Source organism: Falco naumanni, chromosome 2 (assembly GCF_017639655.2).
Source record: "Falco naumanni isolate bFalNau1 chromosome 2, bFalNau1.pat, whole genome shotgun sequence".
NCBI lineage: Eukaryota > Metazoa > Chordata > Aves > Falconiformes > Falconidae > Falco > Falco naumanni.
The window spans coordinates 14265472-14284802 of NC_054055.1; the positions used below are offsets into that span (position 1 = coordinate 14265472).

Consider the following 19331-nt stretch of genomic DNA (forward strand, 5'->3'; position numbering starts at 1 on the left):
AGTAAGTATTAATTTTTAAGATTAAGATTGACAATTAAAAATAATCAAGAGAAAGTTATAAGCTTTTTCTCTGATCTGGAGGTTATCATCATGATTCTGCTGTAGTACAATAAGCTCCCACCCCACACAGTGATCCTAGAAACACTGTTTTCCTGTTACATCAACATTATGGCAACTGCTAGCTCAGTTTTCTACTGCTTGAGGTTTTCAAAGCCACAAATGCTGCAGGTTTGTGCAGTAGTGAAAAACGAGATGATGCCCGCTTAAAGCACAGTCAGAGAAAAAGGGTGAGAAGTCTTATATTGCAGCGTACACAGAAGGAAACGAGTTATCACTGCTACCACTAAGTCTCAATCCACTGCATGGTATATACAGAATTATTTAGTACTAGTCACCGTCAAGAGAGATTACTGCTTTAGAGCAGGCACTCACATGCCACGTGTAGAAATTCAAGTCTAACTCATATACTGACTAATCCAATTCATATTTAAGACTGCACTGCAACATTTCTGTACACACATCATTTCATTTAAGGTTTAGCACCCAAAATCAAGGCTAGCCTGTTATCAGTCTATATCTGTTAGGCTGGACAATACTAAAATTTGGTCTTCATCAGTCCTTCCCCCTGTCACACTTAAACTTGCTAGTTTTAATATCACCATTAGGTACACAGTTATGTTACCAAGGGAGAAAGAGGCTTTTAAAACCAGAGAGAAGAAAAATACACTGTCATAGACAAATCATTTATAAACTACTGGTGTGGCCTGAAGCGTTCATTAAATACAGGCTTCTCAGTGGTACTAAATGCTAATTAAATTTGCAAATCAATTTTCACTGGCCAATAAATGTTTCTAACAGTTTTCAGGCTTGGCTTAAACTTCAAATTGCCTTAAGATTTTCTATAAGCCAATTCCATTCCAAACAGCCATTTGTATGAAACATTTTATCAACATAAAAGTGTAGTTTAGCGCTTTCATTACAGCTTTACGGATCATTTAAAAAATTAAGAAAAACCAGTATTTACTACTTCAAGATATATAATCACTGAAGCGAAATCATTCTACTTTAAACTAGCAGTTCATGAAATCAAAACATTCATTCTTTTAACAGTTTTTGGAGTGTACTGTATAACTATGGAATTGCACAAACATGGAAAATATCCTTGTGGTAGTCAAACAATAAAAAGCTAACAAATCAACTCAAAACACATCCAAGCATTTCCAGTAATGAGTTCTGTATCAAGCTGGAAACCAAAGCACTTACTAAAACAGCAGAGGAGGAGGTATCCTACAAAGAGTTTAACAACTTCAATAGAGAAGGCAAAGTACTTTTTAAAACCATCAAAGCAGCTTTATTTAAAAGGCATTGGAAAGTAAATGACTGCTATAATTAACTTAGAAACAACATACTGCAAAGTGAATGCACCTTCCTAATTCTGAAAGAAAATGTGAAATCATAATCTATGCCTGTTCCAAAGAAAAGACATTTAAAAACAAATACAGACACAGGACATATTTTTCACAGTATAAGTCTATTTCTGATAGAGTGGAAAATTCAGTGAAGGTATCTATTCAAGTCCAGAAAAATGTAATAATAAATTTGCTTCTAAAAAAGAACAAGCTTGAGATGACATTTTGAAGTAAAAACTCCATCAATATGGTCACCATTTTAAAGTGATTTTTCCCCTCCCCTTAAATCCAGGTTTTATCTTATACACACTGTACTCAGAGAAAAGCAATGTAACACATTTACTCTTTTGAGGGAACTGACAAATACAAAACCAATTTTTATTTTATTCCAAAACAGCACTGAAAATTTCTTAGAATGTCCTAGAAATTCAAAAGAAAAAGGGAAGACTTTAAACAAAGTCTTTGTTGTATTAACTCCTGTGTTAAACAGGAAGGAAAAAAAAAATTTACTTTAACTGTGGTAACTGGACTACTTAAGTGTTGCACACCAAAACTAAGCCTACAAAAAGCTACAATAAAAATTCAATGAAGTGTATATATCAGTTTATTTAAAAAACAAGCAAAAAACCCCCCAAAACAAACAAACCCAGAAAAAACTTAAAACAAACAAACAAAAAACTAAAAAAAAACCCCAAGCACCCAACACAAAAAACACAAAAAAAGCAGATGCTCCCAAAAGCAAATTATTTTCTTCTGGCCATCCAAAAATGTGTATTCTGATAAGAAAGGTGACAAAGAAACAGAGAAGCATTTGACAGCTTTAGGAATCCAGATATTTAACTTTCTTAGATTAAGTAATATAAACACAATCACAGGAAAATATATTAAGTGCTACTTACTTTAACAAGTGTTTCAGGAGACACTTCTTCATCTGGCACCCAAAGTTTTGTTGTCTTTTTCCCTGGAAGCTAAACCAAATGATAATTTTGTTATACTACTGTTACACTTCAGTGAAACCTGCTGTATTCTCCTCTTCCTTGTTTGCTTCTGAAGACAATACAGCAGTACTCACTGGTTAGCTTTATGCCTTCTGTATTTTATAGAAGTAACGATTACAGAAGTGAGATACTGCTCTTGCCTCACTATTGAAGTATCAGCAAATTTAACAGTAGTAAAGGGTTTGGGTTTTTGTTGTTGTTCCTGAAAACTGTTGCTTTAGAGCGTAATAGCCATTGCTTTGAAAATAATTTCCAGTTTCCATATCCAGTAGATTGGAAGCACAGTTTTAGCCAGTTAATCTTTCCCTAAACAATGGCTGACAATGCACAAGTTCTTTTTTTCACTTTATAATCATTATCAATACAGAAGTATTAGAAAAATTAAAATTCAGTCTTCCATTTAAACAGTGTACTTCAGTTTCAAACATGCTATACTTCCAGAAACACCCACCTCAATCAATCCCAAAACAACAATGAAAATCACAACTTGCTTGCTCAAGGCAAGCGAAGTCAATACCAATTTTCTCATTTTTAACAAAAGTCAAATCATGAGTGATCAAATGTTGTGCTATATCGTTTGTTGCTTTTGTAAAGAATACCAAATTAGTACTAATTTCTATTCTTGTACTGTGGTTTTTCAATTGAGTCCAACAGTACATACAGAAATCGAAAGACAACCCTATACAAAAAGAACCAACAAGCTACAAAATTTCCACAAGTACTTGCTGATTATCATACTACAGGAGTAGCAGAATCTTAATATGAGGTTTTAAAAATACTTACCCTATCATTCATTAGCAAATCTTTAACAATAAAAGTGGCAACCAAAGATTTCAAAGGGGCAGCAAACTGATCAGGTGCTAGCATGGCTATATGGCCAATAGTAACCAACGGTGTAATGAGATGCTCAAAATTGCTTGGATCCAGACTTTTATGCAGTGGCTAGAAAAAAGGCAACAAATTCAGGTATTACTGATATATTAGTATCTATTGAGAGGTGTGTGTGTGTGTGAGAGTTCTGTACAATGTTGTCCATGTCCATTTCAGAAATACAGTTTTAAAAGAACTATTAATCATTTAAAGACACATTCACCAACTTGGCAAGTCTCCCACAAATTAAAAAGAAAAACCAAGACGACAGACAAAATGTTTATCACATCTGGGTAGTTCAAGAAGTGCCAGCTCAAGCTCATTTATGAAACAATGGGTTAAAAAGCACATTTCCTTGTTGAAGTGTGCATACTACATCTCAAGATGGCAATTTCAATAATGGACTCTGATTCAGCCTTCAAAATAAAAGCCTGATGGGTACTAATTAAAAAGTACATTTGCACTTATAACTATAAAATCTATTTAAGTAGCCTCTATCATAATTTAGTTTTGCATGATTTCTGTAACCATTTGAATACTCCAGGCCAGTCCCAAAGATGAGGAGTGGTATATGGTTCCTCTATCAACAAATAGTTTATGGTTCTAGCACACAGTCCAACACTTTGTGTTATTCCATCGTCTGTTAAAATACATAACCTTAAACATGATGGATCATGGGATACAAAACCACCCTCCGCTACTATTCTTCAGGCCAAGCTGTATGAGAACAAAAGGGAAAGGGGAAAAATACCTTTTCTAAATTTCATACAACTTCCCACATAAATTGCCACTACATCTCTTAGTTTACATATGCAATGTAAAAGACTAATTAAAACTAACTTAAATATTTTAATTGTACCTCAAATATTTGTGCAAACTGTGTTTCTTTGCTGGAAAATATTGCATGGATGCAGTGAATAGCATACTTGGCTTGACGAGGGGGTCCCTTTTTAGCTTTATGATGCAACACTGGAAGCAAAGCACTTAAAAAAAACAAAAAGGTAAGTACCTTTTCACAAACTGAAAATCTTCCAAAATATCAAGCTAACAAAATATATAAATATACATATAAAGAACACAACACCTCTGCAACGTGCTAATTGTCCTTGTTTAGAAAATTTCTTTAAAAGAAAGAAAGAACAAGAAAAAGGTTATTTACATGGACTGCAAGTAAAAAGCCCCTAGTTTTTGTTGATAAAATATCATGTGGTAAAAAAACATTTTATCTGTACAAGTTACTGAAAGCTCTTTTTGAAAATATTGTTATCTACACATCCCATTAAATTGCAAAGAATGTTTTTACATTGCCATATATTTAATTTAGGAAAAAAGCATAAGTAATACTGAAGGGCAATGATAAAAATTATAGTACTATCAGTGACGTGAGCTGTCACTACTTTGGATATATTCATTTCACTTCTATTCTTCAAAAAGCTGTGCATTTTAAAGTCATTCAAAATCTCTTCCCTATTTTACCTGAAATAACACTTTCTTCTTAAGGAATGCAAGATAATACTATAGCATGCCAAAAGAAGAATGAGAACTTCCAAAATCCCATATAGGAAAGAACTGCTCAAACAGAGTAAGATAGACAACTTACGATCGTATATGAGGAAAGTCTTCTTCAATTTTACTTCCTGTATTTTTGAAAATTTGTAATGCAGCTTCTGCCACTTTTTCATCATCCATTTTCAAGCAAGCCAGCAGAGATTCAAAAGTTTCAGCTGAATGAAATGAGATAGGGTGTGTAAATGAAAGTACCTGCCAAAATAAGAGGAAAGCCATGTTAATATTTTTTAAAGGTCCTTTTATATAGAACATTCCATCTAGAGTAATTTTCCACTGCCATACTGGAATATTTATAATACTCTGCCTGGTCTTGTCACATGATCCACATTTTCAGTTTTTCCAACTTTTTAATAGTACCTCCTAAACTCCTCTGTCTTTATACATGATCTCATCACTTTTAAATTACTTCTCCAGCCTCAATTTCTTCTCCTATGATTGTAAACATGCACTTCTCAGTGGCTACATCTAAATTAGCAAGTACTGGGTTACAACAGAAGCAGGTCTTAGGAGAAATACAATTGATGCTAAAGAAGTAATATTGGCATTTCAGGGGTTTTACTTCAGGGTATTTCTAGAATGACTGAACTCAAATAAATGCACTTCTGAAGCCCAACTCATAATTTTCTTTCTCCAAAAGAAATCCAGCTTGTGTGCTCCCAGGCTTCATGCTTGTTCGCCAAGTGGAACAACTGGTTGTACTCCGAAGTGAAGTTCCTATCTCTAGAACAGTAATACCAATACGGTCTCTAGTCCCTCAAGCCTTCCACAGCAGCTTACTAGATCCTGTACCTCTCCTTCAGATTCTTGGACTCTGTTTTCAAGTATAACAGTCCTTCCATGTTAAGGGAAAAAAAAATCATAAAAATTCCTTATTTGATCCTCCCTGAAAGTTTGCCTTGATCTTTAAGTGGCTGTTAATTATTAGCCTCTTTCCATATCATACTCTGACTGGTGGCAAAGAAATAATCCTCAAAATCTAGGAGCTTCTTCACATGCAGCTTTCTATTTTCACCAAGTTACCTTCCTCCCCAATTATTGTATGGCATTCCCTTCCCTGGACTCCTACATTTGTTCTTTCGAATTCTTCTCACGATGTACAAATCACTTTCTACAGGGCAACCTTACTTCTCTTACTTAAACGTGTCATGCCAGTTCATATCAATATGTAAGTACTGACCTGGAAACCACCTTTCACATATATAGTCCTCCATGACATGATTCATTCTTACTCAGATTAATTTTTATGCTACTGGCTTTTTGTACATTTAACTAAACGTGCATATCTGGCTAAAGAGTCACATGCTATCAGATGAATCTATTAGGCTTCAGTTGATTTAAGATACTCCGAAAACTTCAGTATGGGAGTCCTTTAGATTTTGAGGCCTCTGAAAGTCAACCCACAGCCGGACTACACCCAACACTCACATAACTGAGGTGGCACTATGGCACAAGCACCTTCCTGTGCAAGTACAGGCAAAGCTGATGCTGCGTAGCACTTCTAGAATGAAGTCTTTGAGAGAGACTAAGTGAAACAAAAAGCCCTGTGTAGTTGCATTTTAAAAGTTTCACGCTTTTAACAGTATTTGTAAATAACACAGTAATCAGCCCTTTTCCTCCTACGAAAAATGGAGGACAGAGTAAGAAATTTTGTACAGTGTTTCCAGGAATGCATCTTGATGGGTTTGCTATGTTAACTGAGTCTCAAAGATTACACATAGTTGAAACAGGTAAGATCCCAATTTATGAGGAACTCAGAGGAGACACAGTATTATACTGATACACAAGTACAGTTCCAGAAGTACTGTAACCATAGTCACAAGCCACTAAATTCACACTCCAATAAACTAAGCTCAGCTACTGGTGTCACATATGCAACTACTTCTGACTACCAGAAAACCTTCTAAATGATTTCTAAAATAACCTTACTTATGTGCCACGTAAGATAATCATAGAGAACAAATAGCAAACCAGTATTCTTCCAGATAGCCACCTCGTGCTTATGACTAAAGATATTGAGTGCTAATTACAAGTTTATTTTAACAAAGTTGCTTCAGAGAGTTTCACATGCTCGCTGACCACCAGGAGTATACTTGCCTTAAGCAATTCAAGACCTGCTCTGATTGCCTGGTCAGTAGGTACACCCTCATCTTCATCATCAGCTGTTCCATCTATAGACTTGTTTACTTGCTTGATAAGGGCACTGAAGAGGAAAACAAAACATGGCTTTGTATTTACCGCAGTTCCACCCTGTATGACTGTTTTTGTAAGTTTAAGATAAAATCTTAAAGGAATTTATTTAAAAGATAAAATGTAAGCTTGTTGTAAAATGTGTCAACTACATTCAGAATATGGCTGCCCTCATCTCCTATCTGAAACAAAGCTTATGAAACATTAAGTTCAAGAATGTTTATCTATCCTGCATTAAGAAGTGTATACAAATTACTCCAGAAGGATGACCAAAATAAGAAGACAATTTGAGCACTGCAAGCAACAAATTCAGGAAAGAATTATGGTGAGGTTACTAACTACTATGGATTCTTCATAATTGGTGAAAAATAACTGTTTTCAATGTCTAGCCTATAACCGAAAGAAAAAAAAAATCCCAGACAAACCATTAAATAGCTGTGCTAAGAGTTGATGAAAAAATGTAAAAGACCTATCTCTCCTGCATATTTCACCTTGACAGTAATGCCTGGTTTTTTCTTACACTGTACCCTGGGAAAGGAAATGGTGATTATCCAAATGATCCTATTCTGGAGTGACGTAGGCAGCTTCCCTATCAAGAACTGAACAATACTCAGAATATTCCTTCAGTACATCCTGTAAATGATACTTAGAGACAAAAAAAAAATTTATCCCAAACGAAAACCAAGGAATCCCCCAGCAAAAATAAATAAAAACACCCCAACTGATAGAAAACCAAAGGAGAAGCCGCCTACTCAGACCTCCCAGACTTCCAACAGATATTTTTTTTCCTGCCCTTAGTTGGACAAAAATGAACATCTATGGAAAAAAGTCCTTTTTTTGAGTACGTCTCAAAAATGAAGATGAAGTTCAGTGAAATTTACAAAGACGGGAGAAGACAAATTCAGTGGCAAGATTATGTGCATTTCACTACTGTTTTTTGCTTGTATACTGTACAGTAGTCAGTCAGTAGCCAGAATGTGAAATAAACATTACAACTTAGTGCCACATGTGAATATTACTTTAGATACACATTTTATATTGTTTCTGTGAACGTGAACAATGTATTTTCAAATTTAAATTAGAAATCCAGTTACAAATTGTACCTAATTCAAGAACAGAAACAGATTTTTAAGTGAAATCTCAATGGCTCCATTACATTGCATACATAACAGGCAGAAACCAAAAAGTTCAAGTACTTAAAAGTCAATTACTATAGTTTGAATTATCAGGTAGGAACTTATCAGCATTTAGAACTAGTCATCTCCAATAAGGGACCACACGTTTCAAATACAGCTGCTAAATAATCATTTCAGCAATTGCTTCCCCTCCCCTGCAACCTCACTGGCTTACTCTTCCTTAAAGTCTTGATCATCACCATAACCTTTACTTCCTCAGCTGAATTACTGCTTATGTCACTATGAGCTAATATTCTGGGTGGAAAGCTTCAGTGAAGAGCCATGGACAGAAATTTCTTTTAAAGTACGTCAGTCACAAACAGAACTTTGCCCATCAGCAACAGACGTATTTTTACTGACAGGTTGTCCTAGCTGTGCTGAATGACAAATCAATTGTTTCTGTGGCTACATTCTGAACAAGGACACAAAAACCTCTAAGCAAGGGGAAACAGACGAAAATATTGCAGGTCACCAGGCCTTACACCACACCCACCCAATCCATTACCGCTTGTGCTTAAAGGCAAAATAAGAAAGCCTGATTTCAAACCCTGTGATCTACAGCCAGTAACACAAAAAAATACCTGATGGATTCAGTATCAATGTGCACAGGAGCAATTCTCTCAAGAAGAAACTTTATCATTTCCAGGAAAGGATTTGTTGGTTGTTTTGGATTGCCCAACTTCTTTGTTATTTCCCTCTGCAATATAAGTTTCAATTAGATTTAGAATCAATTCAGTTCCAAAAATATTCACATATTTGAAGAACAATTCTTACCACACATCCTTCAGCCTGTTTGCAAGAACATGTTGGGCTAACAAGCATTTCTAACTGACTTCTTATTTTTTCATCATCTTCTAGAACTTGTGTGAACTTTTTCATGAAATCTTGAGCTTTCCCTGGATCAGGAAGGTTTCCTTTAAATAAGCAAAAGAAATCACTATTTATTTTAATAAGTATTGTAAATTGCACAAGTTTGAAATGTCACACCAAGAAGGTTTCTAAGTGTGTTTAAGTTAACAAAGAAGGGGGGTTTGAGGGTAAGGCCAAATGACAAAACACCTTAACGTGTGCAGACATATCTATGGAGGACACTAACTTGTAAAAATACAGACCTCTCCCAGCTATTTGCTTTCCTTGTACTTCACACTAATTTTTCAGCAAGTCTAGCTGTTCTTGTTAGTAACATCAACAGTTGAAGCTGACTGCAGAACGCAAAGCCTATATTCCACAGAAGAATACACTCTGTACATAGATCACCTGATATGACAAGTGTGAAAAATGTCAAAAAGGGATTTTTGCTAAATTACCCCTTCACTAAACATAAGCTTCAAAACAGCTATCAACTTTTTTTAAAAAGCTTTTAAAATGCATTGCTTAAACTACATATTACTTTCATTTTTACATTTTATATTTCAGCAAGACAATTTATTGGCAAAGTATTAATATCCTACTTAAAATGTTTCATGGTTTTGGTACAGCTGACGTTAAGCAAAGTTGGTGCAGAAAACTGAATAGGACAGTTCAAAACAGGTTCTACTAAATATTTGTTTTACTGTACTAATTATTTTTAATAAGATGACACAGAACTAAAAGAATCAGAAAAATTACAAACTGATCAAATTTTGTATCATAAACAAGAGAAAAAAGCATTTGGAACATTGCCCATGAAGCAGCAAGATTCAGCTTTTCCTCCACATTTTTTCAAAAACATACACAGCCTTAAGTAGTACCTTTTTGTGCCAGAACAGTTGGCAATTTAAAAAACCAACAATAAAAGGTTGATTTAAAAAACAAAATTTCAGAATTGTGAAGCAAGTTCACTGTAAACCTGATCACTGGGTTTAATACTATTGGCATGGTGGGCTCGATGGAACAAGAAGCGTTGCTTTGGGGTTGGCAGCTTTTTGTTTGCTGAGAGTTCAGATTACATAGAAGTCCTTCAGTTTCCAAAGTGCCTACCCTGCTACTAAAACCCAAGCTCTTGCACATTCTCCCAACAGCACTTACAATACCAACACCTCAAAGACAGGTAAGTTATTAGCAGGTTAGTTAACACCTCCTAGTTAATATATATTCTATAATAAATATTAAAGCAGACACTAACATCCTAGATCTAGATTTTCAATTAGTCTACAAGAGGTGTAGCTGAAATGTCATGTGATAAGCTTCGTGACTGGAGACTTTTTACAGTCAGGAAGAAGTTCCGCCTACAGTTGTCTTAAGTCCTTAAACACGATGTTACCATATGCTTTATCATGATTTGTTTTAAATGTTACCTATTACAAAAATTTTTATAAGCTTATCTCAAATAATTTTAAAGCTTAATTTAAACACTTTATAAAGTAATATAGTTCAACAATAGTTTTTAAGACAGTGTAAATACTTCAACTGACTTACTTGTTATAACCATCACTTTTGAAAATATAGCTTTACTGCTGGCATCTGTCTGCAAGTCACAAAAGAAAAATGAATTAAATAATGATTCCACATTATGTATTTCCACCTAAATACTGACTGAGCAAAATTCCATTATGCATTATCAACAAGTCAGCACCCATTTTGCTAACACAGCAGCATGTCAGAAGTCAAAACCACCACTGCAAAGTTAACACTAGACAGTTACAGGAAGTAAAAGGTAGATTATGCCTACAGTATCACCGTCTCACATACACTTACATAAAATATTTTTATTACTTTTCTGTCTTCTATGTAACTGATGAACAGCAATAATGAGTTATTTCTGTAACTGTTTTCCATCTAAACCTTCTTTATTTTTAAATATAAAACAAACAGCAAGCATGAAATTAATCTTCTTGTTCAGGTATTGATTCTAAATAGTCTCAGTAGTAGTTTCTACCTTATTGTAAGGAAAGGATCAAGTCAATAGTAAGACAACTGCTATCTCTGTTCAGCTGAATATGGAAGGTACACAATAGCAGTGCGATTGTGAAAGTAACAAACAGGGACCATGACAACAGAAAAAATGAAAACATAAAGGCATTTCAGGATATCTGGGAAGCTTAGATTTCAGTGAGACTGTTGGGCTGTTGTCATCATCCAACAGCACCTTACAAGCTAAGTAAATTACACAAAACAGACTATGTCATTTATTTTCCTTTGTCAGTAATTCTGATATGGGGTTTCAAATTCCGTGTGCAAAGTCCACCTTAAGTGTTAATTCTGGCACTAAGTAAATGGAAGAAGAAAAAACCAAAACCCAACAAATTTCACAGCCAGGCAAAACTACATAGCAAGTACGTTTTCTTTATAAGTCTGTATTTCTAACAAATAAGCATATGTATCTACAATGTTATCACCTACTACTAAGAAAAAGTACTTCCCAAGACACTTTTCCTCCACTTTTAGCTGTAATCCACAATATTTACAGACTAGGATGCTTTATGGAGTTACACTGAAGTTTGAAATATTAAGGAATTATCAGTAAAAATTACAGAGGGAATCCTTAACCATACAGTGAAGATAACACCTTAATCATTTTCAGAAAAGTGTTCTAAGGTGGACAAAAGGAGAAAGAAAAAAAAGAAGTATTTCATTGCATAACATCTATTAAGTGCTGTTAAACAACTCTGAAATCTTCGTAAGTAAAATGAAAATGGGAACCCAAAAGAAAATTCAAGCTTACAGCAATGTTGTCAAAAGCATATAGACCCACCAGCTTCCAAACCATAAAGGAAACTGCTCTTTTGCCAAGTGACTAAAGACAGATCAATTTCAGTGACGTAACTTACAAAGTCTGCAAAACTTCCCAAATACATGGAAATAGTATCAATTATGGGCTACAATGATCAAATTATATTCTTCTGAGAAAATATTTAAATAGGAACACAACCACACTTAATAAGCTTCCATTGAAAAGTATTCAAATTCAAGAACAGTGTTCAGCCACAACCACTGCTAGAACTGTCTTTTATAGAACTCCCTTTGTGACAGACAAAAGTGACAGCGGACAAGCCTAAAAATTACAAACAAGAAAATATCAAGCTCAGAAAGGAGGCTCACCTCCAAAAAAGAACTCTTCCTACCAAAAGACTCAACATGAGGCAAATGAAGACAGACCTACAGTAGGCCTTGTCATCAGGTTTATATCAGGAAAAAACTGCTACGAGGTAGACACTAACGTTTTCTTATAAAAACTTGAAGACAGAGGTTAAAGTCTTGTTCGGGCACATCTCATTTATTTGCATTTCATTAGTGAAATCTGCATATAGATCTCAAATAAGGTTCACACAAGCCATATCAAGCTTTAGAGATATCAAAATTACAATTCATTACAGTAAGCTCAGGGAAGTGTCTATTTCCAGGAGGAGTATCCTTCAACTTGTCAAGAGTAAATTTCTGTGCTGCAGTTGATTAAGTACAAGGAAAGAAAATAGGATTTTGAGTTCTAATGTATTCACACAGGTTTTTTTAAGGAAAAAAAGGAAATTAATTAGCAAATTTGTGGGAAATCTGGCGATGTTTGAGAACCTCAGAAAGATTAGAGTATAACAAAAACACAGCACGAGATTAAGACAAGCAATATTTTTAGTGGACATCCTTTCTGTCTTGTGACATGGCTACTTGGCACAAAATTCCCATTAAGTACTTCTGCAGAACTTCCCATTGCTTTTTAGTGTTGGAAAAATGCTACCATTCTGGGGGCTTTTGGCTTTCACAGCTGAACAAGTATGTTCAGACAAGAAATGAGAAAAAAACCCAGAAACAAAGTCTGGTTTACAGCTTTCAAATAATGATGTCAGCAGATACAGAATCTCCATAGTCACACCTCTTGCAACTCATAAGGAAAATACCAAAACTGTACTGTGAAGTTTCTTTAGTTCTGACTGGTTTGGTCTTCCAATACTGGCTAACTCTTTGAGTATTAGCTAAAGTTCCCATTAAAACAGACCTTACGTTGAGTAAACTACAAATCATTCAAGCAAAACATGCAATAACGTGACTTAGAAGTATTCTTTTAGCTTCTAGTAGTATAACTTCACCAAATAACAACAGATTTAAGATGATCAAGAAAGATTTATTTTTCTAGATCTACTGTGGCACTTTAAGTACATTATCTTACATTCATGATATGGAAGCACCTGCAGCAAATGAAGCTTGTATTTTAATACAGACAAACCAGCAGTTACCTACTTTCCTACATGTGAACAAGCAATTTTATGTATTTTATTTAACTGTATACCATTGCTGCAAGAGAAAACAAGAGGAGCTGTGATTTATGGGTTTTGCTCTTCAGAAAAGTAACTCATCTTAAAGGCAAGTTTGAAGTCTGTTCTGTCTCAGATTAGGAGAAATTATGATGGGCAGAAATATAAAGTTCTTAAACATTTTCACTCTTCTAGACAGTGCTTACACCAGGAAGAGCCTGAAGGGGGAAAAAAGGAGAATGCCTGAAGAGTCTCACTAAACAGCAAAAAGATTTTCTAAGAGGAAAAAAACCACCAGACTGGAAAAGTTCAAGGATTTATACAGAATAATGTAGGTTGGAAGCAACGACTGTAGGTCACCTGGTTGAACTGCCTACTCAAAGCGGGGCCAACTTAGATCACTTTTTGCCCCAGGTCTCATCTAGATGCATTTTTAATGATGAAGACTTCACAACCTCTCTGGGCTACCTGTTCCCTTAATCGATAAACCTTACTGCAATTTTTTTTTCCTTAGTACATAACAAAGGCTTCCCTGTGGCAACTTCTCTACTCTGCTTCTTGTCCTGTCCCTCCTCATCTCAGAGTTCTCACAATGCCTATGCTTGCTACAGGGATAACATCTAATAACATCTACAGGAGAATCGATCAACAATTAAGCTGTAATGATTAAGTGGAGAAATCAAACTGAAGTGAGAAAGTATATATGGTGACACCAAGTCATATTCTAATTCTAAAAGGTTACTAGTTCATTTCAGTTTTGTTTCCTGAAAGAAAACAAAGTTTCTACAGCCCCGAATGGCTACTTGTCTCAAGATTATTACTGTCTTGGACTGTACGTCCCTTCAGTTTGATTATGAAAATGCACTCATCCTAAACACAATGATTTAATCATATGAATTAATTATCAGTTTGGGGGTAAAACCCCAAATAAACCATACAAGGAGCATCACAGAAATAAGACTTAAGAACAGCCAAGCATTTGCATTGGGCATAATGGGCAGGGTCTGGGGTAGCCAAGGCCTGCCGGGGTGACCTGTGCAGAAGAGGTCAAGGGCTGCCCTGTGCCAGCCAAAGTTGCTTTCAGCCAGCTCTGCAACTGCCAAACCAGCCCACCAACCACCAAAACTTTGACCAGAGGAGCCCACTGTGCTTCTGAGAAAAATATTTAAAAGAGGAAGACACCAGGGAAAGTGTGATTCTCAAGGGACTGTGGCCGGCAGAGGAACCCACACTGCAGCAGTGAGTAAGAAACAAGGAGCAGCAAAAGGAAAGGAACCACCATGCCTTGAACCCCACCTCCTGTGCTGCCATCACCTCACTGAAGGCACCAAGCACAGCATGTGGTGAGAGCCATCCAAAGGGAAGCCAAAGGCTGTTCTCTAAGCGTTTATTTGTTTGCTTTTATTTCTCAATACCAGAATAATTAGAAGTCTACGTTAACTGACAATAAACTAAATTCATTAAAATTCCCTGACTCAAAATGATTGTTACCCAGAACAGCATCTCTATCACAAGCCCCCCAAGTTCTCCCATGTAGTCCTCTTACTCGAAAGAGTAACATTTAAGTGTAGAGGATTAGCCCTCAATAGTGAAAAATAGGATGAAAGCCACACAGACAAATGCAAACACATCAGTAGCATACACTGTTTTGAATGCAAATGCTGACATTTATCAAAACCTACATATTTAATTCCATATCATATTTGATATTGTACAATTGACAAAAGAAGTTTCATTACATCTCCCTGAAAACAAAAATTGAAAATTCACTTTCAACTTAAATACAGAAAATATCAAGGACCTAACTCAGGTTTTAAGTGCGTAAGCGTATTTAAACTACACCAAAGACTATAAAACAGTATATAAAAAAATATTTCAACCCAGTCTCCAAGGCACAATGAAGTACTGTACCAGCAATTACTGCACTTAGCATTTAATACAACATTACAGCATGTTTTAAATGCCCTAAATCAAAATTATGAATGTCACCTGCAATCAGGACTGAAACAGTAAGGGATTAATTTTGACTTGGTAAGTTAAGGGATTAATTTTGACTTGGTAAGTCTCCTCTCTGTCTGAAAGACAGCAGCATTTCTCAGCAAATACATTAGGTAATCCAACCACACAGTTACCCACTCTTTCTGGTTCAGGTAACTCCAGCAAATGGGTAATTCAGACAAAACTTTATCAAATTTACTGTGGTATACAAGTATATACGCACATAGAAAATAAAAATCACACACACACACATATATGACTGTGAGCATAGCAACACTTTACATATAATTCCTGTTTAAAAAAGCACCAGATGACTTTAATGCAAAGAGTTTAAAGTTCTAATCACATTCCATATTATAGCCAGAATTTCATCTTATGATCTTTTCCCCACCCAAACATGAGTATCTACATATATAAAAATAAAATAAATCTGAATTTTATTTTATGATAATATCTCAAACACTCAATAAATGTTTATTTTTTCCTTCTGAGCAAATCTGTAAACAAAAACTCAATTGTTGTCTGGTATCTCCAAAACCACAACTTTTAGTAAGTTTCCAAGAGGGAAGAGAAACAAGTAGCCTGCTAGGGTAAAAATACTGCGATTTACTGAATGTTATTAATCATACATAAGATAAGAACTTAGGGTGCATAGGTACTTTTTCACAACTACTTGATTTGGCAGTAAAAAATAATGTGCTGATTTTTCCCTTTTTCCAGAGCCAGAACAATCCTAGCAAGATGCAATTCAAACACTGGGAGCAGTATTTTAGTACCAAATGACTGGCAAAATCCTTCTAAAATTTCTGTAACACCTCGTTCTCTTCAATTTTACTAACAAAATGCATACACATTTCCTACTGCAAATGCAGTCTAACAGAGTATCAGTTAACTTTAACAGTATTTTCTATCTGTCATTAAAAATAAGCTTGATACTCAAAGAAATGGAATTAAAACACATCATATCAAGTAAAACTGCATATTCACTGTGAGATAAAGATAAACTGAACTCACTTTGGGTTGTTTTATTAGGTCAACTAAATCCTTTACTTGATGTCGCAGCAGATTTTGACACTTCCACATTTCATTCAATGCTCTAAAAAAAATTTTTAAAAAAATCAAAATAATTTATTCAAATACACAGCTGTCCAATAAGAGCTTTTACATTTTTTTCAACTTCAGACTCAGAAATGTGCTCATCCCCTGAACTTTCATTGCTGTGTGAGCAAAGGCTAAATGTTTCCTAGTAGCACAATACAGAAATTTTATTTAGTCATATCAGAGTGGAACAAAGTGAGATTTTGAAGTGTTTAATTTCAGATGCTTAACTAAACTGCCTTTAAAAGAAAGTAGGAAGTAACTGATGTCTGGCCCATAAAGAACTCATTTGTACAAGCCTGAAATCACTCTTCTAAAAACATTCCAAGCAGCGGGTTAAAGCAGATGTTTAAGATTTTTATCATCAAAACAATGTTTTTCTTGCACGCAGAAAGAAGCTAGTAGATGAATAAATTGTGAAAAGTGGACATGATTAGACTTGTAAGAGATGCATTAGAGCTATTCAACACGATTGAAAATCATTTTCCAAGAAAAATAAGCCATATAAATAAAATCACAGCTTCATTAAAAAACATTCTAGAACTGTAGAATTCTGAAGTTATTTGTTGCCTGAAATAAGTGCTGAAAGGAATCCACTTTGAATTATATTTTTTTTTAGCTTATACTAAAAATTACTAGAATAGTAACTGTTTATTAATATACTACTCTTAATTTCAGTTTGTTACTAGTCTCCCTCACAAGAACGCCTCCCCCCCACATTTTCAAGTGACTGAGTACTACTAAATGAAAAAAAAAGTAAAATCAACTCAATTCAGTCAAACTGTGAATATTACAGCAGCAAAACCATCAGTCAGATTCATGTGTATGTACCCATTTCAAGCCGGAGAAGGCACGTAACAAGTAAAATGCATACTGAAGGAGGAAAGACAAACAGTTAATTCTTTCCCACTCTGAAGTCATCCCAGCTACTACAACGAGGAATTATTAATTGAGAATTCGTCAGATACAATCTAGGGCTAGTGTATGCTACTATCTGTGCTATCTCTTTTCAGAAATAAGAGGACTGACATGCACTCAAGCTTTCTTCCAGATCTTTGATGCTACTTTTTTTAGCTGTTTATGGTCAAAAGGTACCACACCTTGTTAGACAACACCCTATTAGTTTTGGTTTTGTTGTTTTTTTCCAAAATCCCACTTGAAAAATAGGTATTATTGCTAGTCTATTTTCTGATAGTTTGTAAACTACTTTCATCCACTGGCTTAGGCTACTCATAACAATTTGAAACTAATTTACAGTCATATCTGCATTAAAAATTTTGTAAGTCAAAACCAGCACATACTTAACAGCATTTGAATCCAGTGTTGCATAAAGATAATACAAACATTTCATTCGTTCGTTTGTTTCCAAGTTGTGAGGGACCATGTACTGAGCAAAGATGCGTTCAACAAGCAATCTGAAAGACAAGATTAAGAAACTCAAACTGTAACAGAAGAAAGCAGTCTTGAACTACTAAAACACTCATTCAAATATTCTTAGACCAATCCAGAGATCAGTTGTTGCATATAAAGATGGGGTTATTAAAAAACTTAAAGGTTAAGTTACTTAACTTCCAATATAATTCAGCAAAAATAAACAAAAAAGTATCATTACAGAAGATGTAACATTAATGTTGGCAGTAGGACATTTAAGGACAGTATCAATCTAGACAGGAAGCAGAGGATTTTAAGAGAAGGATGTCTCTTGATTATCACCCCAAAAGAGATGCTATCAGTGAATTTCAAAACGGGCTAGTATCAGGGTACATTCATGAATTGACCCAAATTAACGGACCTAAAATAAGAAAAGAAATACATTGATTGTATCACACATTATCATGAAGCTCAGAAATAGAACTGAGGTACTACTAGTCAGAAGAAGTTGACTTCCTTCCACCCCTCCCTGACCCCTTCCCCAAGGGCTGAGTTTATCCCATTTCTTTTGCTTCTGCAAAAAAAAAAAAAAAAAAAAGTGGGTACATTCACAAGGGAATTATTAAAAGCTTCTGCTATAACATTGAAGCTCCTTATTTGGAAACAGGGGAAGAGAGTGGTTTGGGGTCTGCCAGTTACCTAGGAAAGACTGAGAAGAAAAACCAAAAGGAAAACTAAGCCTATGTTGCAATGAAGTCCCAAGACTTTTGCAAATTGAGGTCAACATTAACAGAATGGAGTAAATAGGTAAAAAAATAATAAGTTACCTGTGGTCAAACCCCAAACCCAGCCAGTTTAAAAAGATCCTGAAGTTAAAGAAAAACATGAGCAGGCAAGATTTGATCTTAAGATCCAAACAGTTCTGTCTACTTCCATGGTACCACAAAATAATTGCTTGTTTTGAAGATGAACCTTTGAAGCCACGAGTTTTTGAAAATACTTGTAGGAGTTTGCAATGCCACTTGTATCTGATAAGGCCAAAGGCTCATATCCAAAGCCACCAAGACACCCTTGATTAGTCAAGGTGAACTAGTTCCCAAACTAGTTCCTCATCAGCAACTATCTATTTCTCAATACAAACAATCATATACAATACTATAGCTGGTATGACAGAGGCACTGCTTTCACGCCAAATCCAGGACAAGGCTCTAATTCACGGCTATTATAGTACAGAAGAGTGAGATGCCTTAACCATTGTCATTACCTGTACTAGATCTTTAAAGCATACAGGAACAACATGCAAACTAAAGCAAGATTGTTATAGCAATTTTAGTTACTGAATTTTAACATAAAAATTAGCCAGGTGCTGGAACATAAACAAAAGCCTCCTTTATTGAAGCAGTGAAGTACAGCTAAAATTTTGAAACATTCTGACCTATCTCACCCATTAGAATAATTTTTGGGAAAAAAAAAAAAAAGTAGAAGAAACAC

The 19331-nt window shown here is 35.1% G+C and overlaps 1 protein-coding gene across 4 annotated transcripts in view; it reads right to left on the reverse strand.

Moving 5' to 3' along the window:
* PDS5B (PDS5 cohesin associated factor B) overlaps positions 1–19331 on the reverse strand; it is a 115164-nt gene that overhangs the window by 39473 nt on the left and 56360 nt on the right. For all 4 annotated transcript variants that reach the window (XM_040583538.1, XM_040583537.1, XM_040583541.1 and 1 more), the window contains exons 13-22: positions 17771–17884; positions 16386–16467; positions 10606–10654; positions 8983–9122; positions 8790–8905; positions 6941–7046; positions 4878–5038; positions 4137–4260; positions 3191–3349; positions 2309–2377 (exon numbers count right to left, since the gene is read on the reverse strand). In XM_040583538.1, coding sequence (XP_040439472.1) covers positions 2309–2377; positions 3191–3349; positions 4137–4260; positions 4878–5038; positions 6941–7046; positions 8790–8905; positions 8983–9122; positions 10606–10654; positions 16386–16467; positions 17771–17884 — 1120 coding nt within the window. The remainder of the gene's footprint in view (positions 1–2308; positions 2378–3190; positions 3350–4136; positions 4261–4877; positions 5039–6940; positions 7047–8789; positions 8906–8982; positions 9123–10605; positions 10655–16385; positions 16468–17770; positions 17885–19331) is intronic.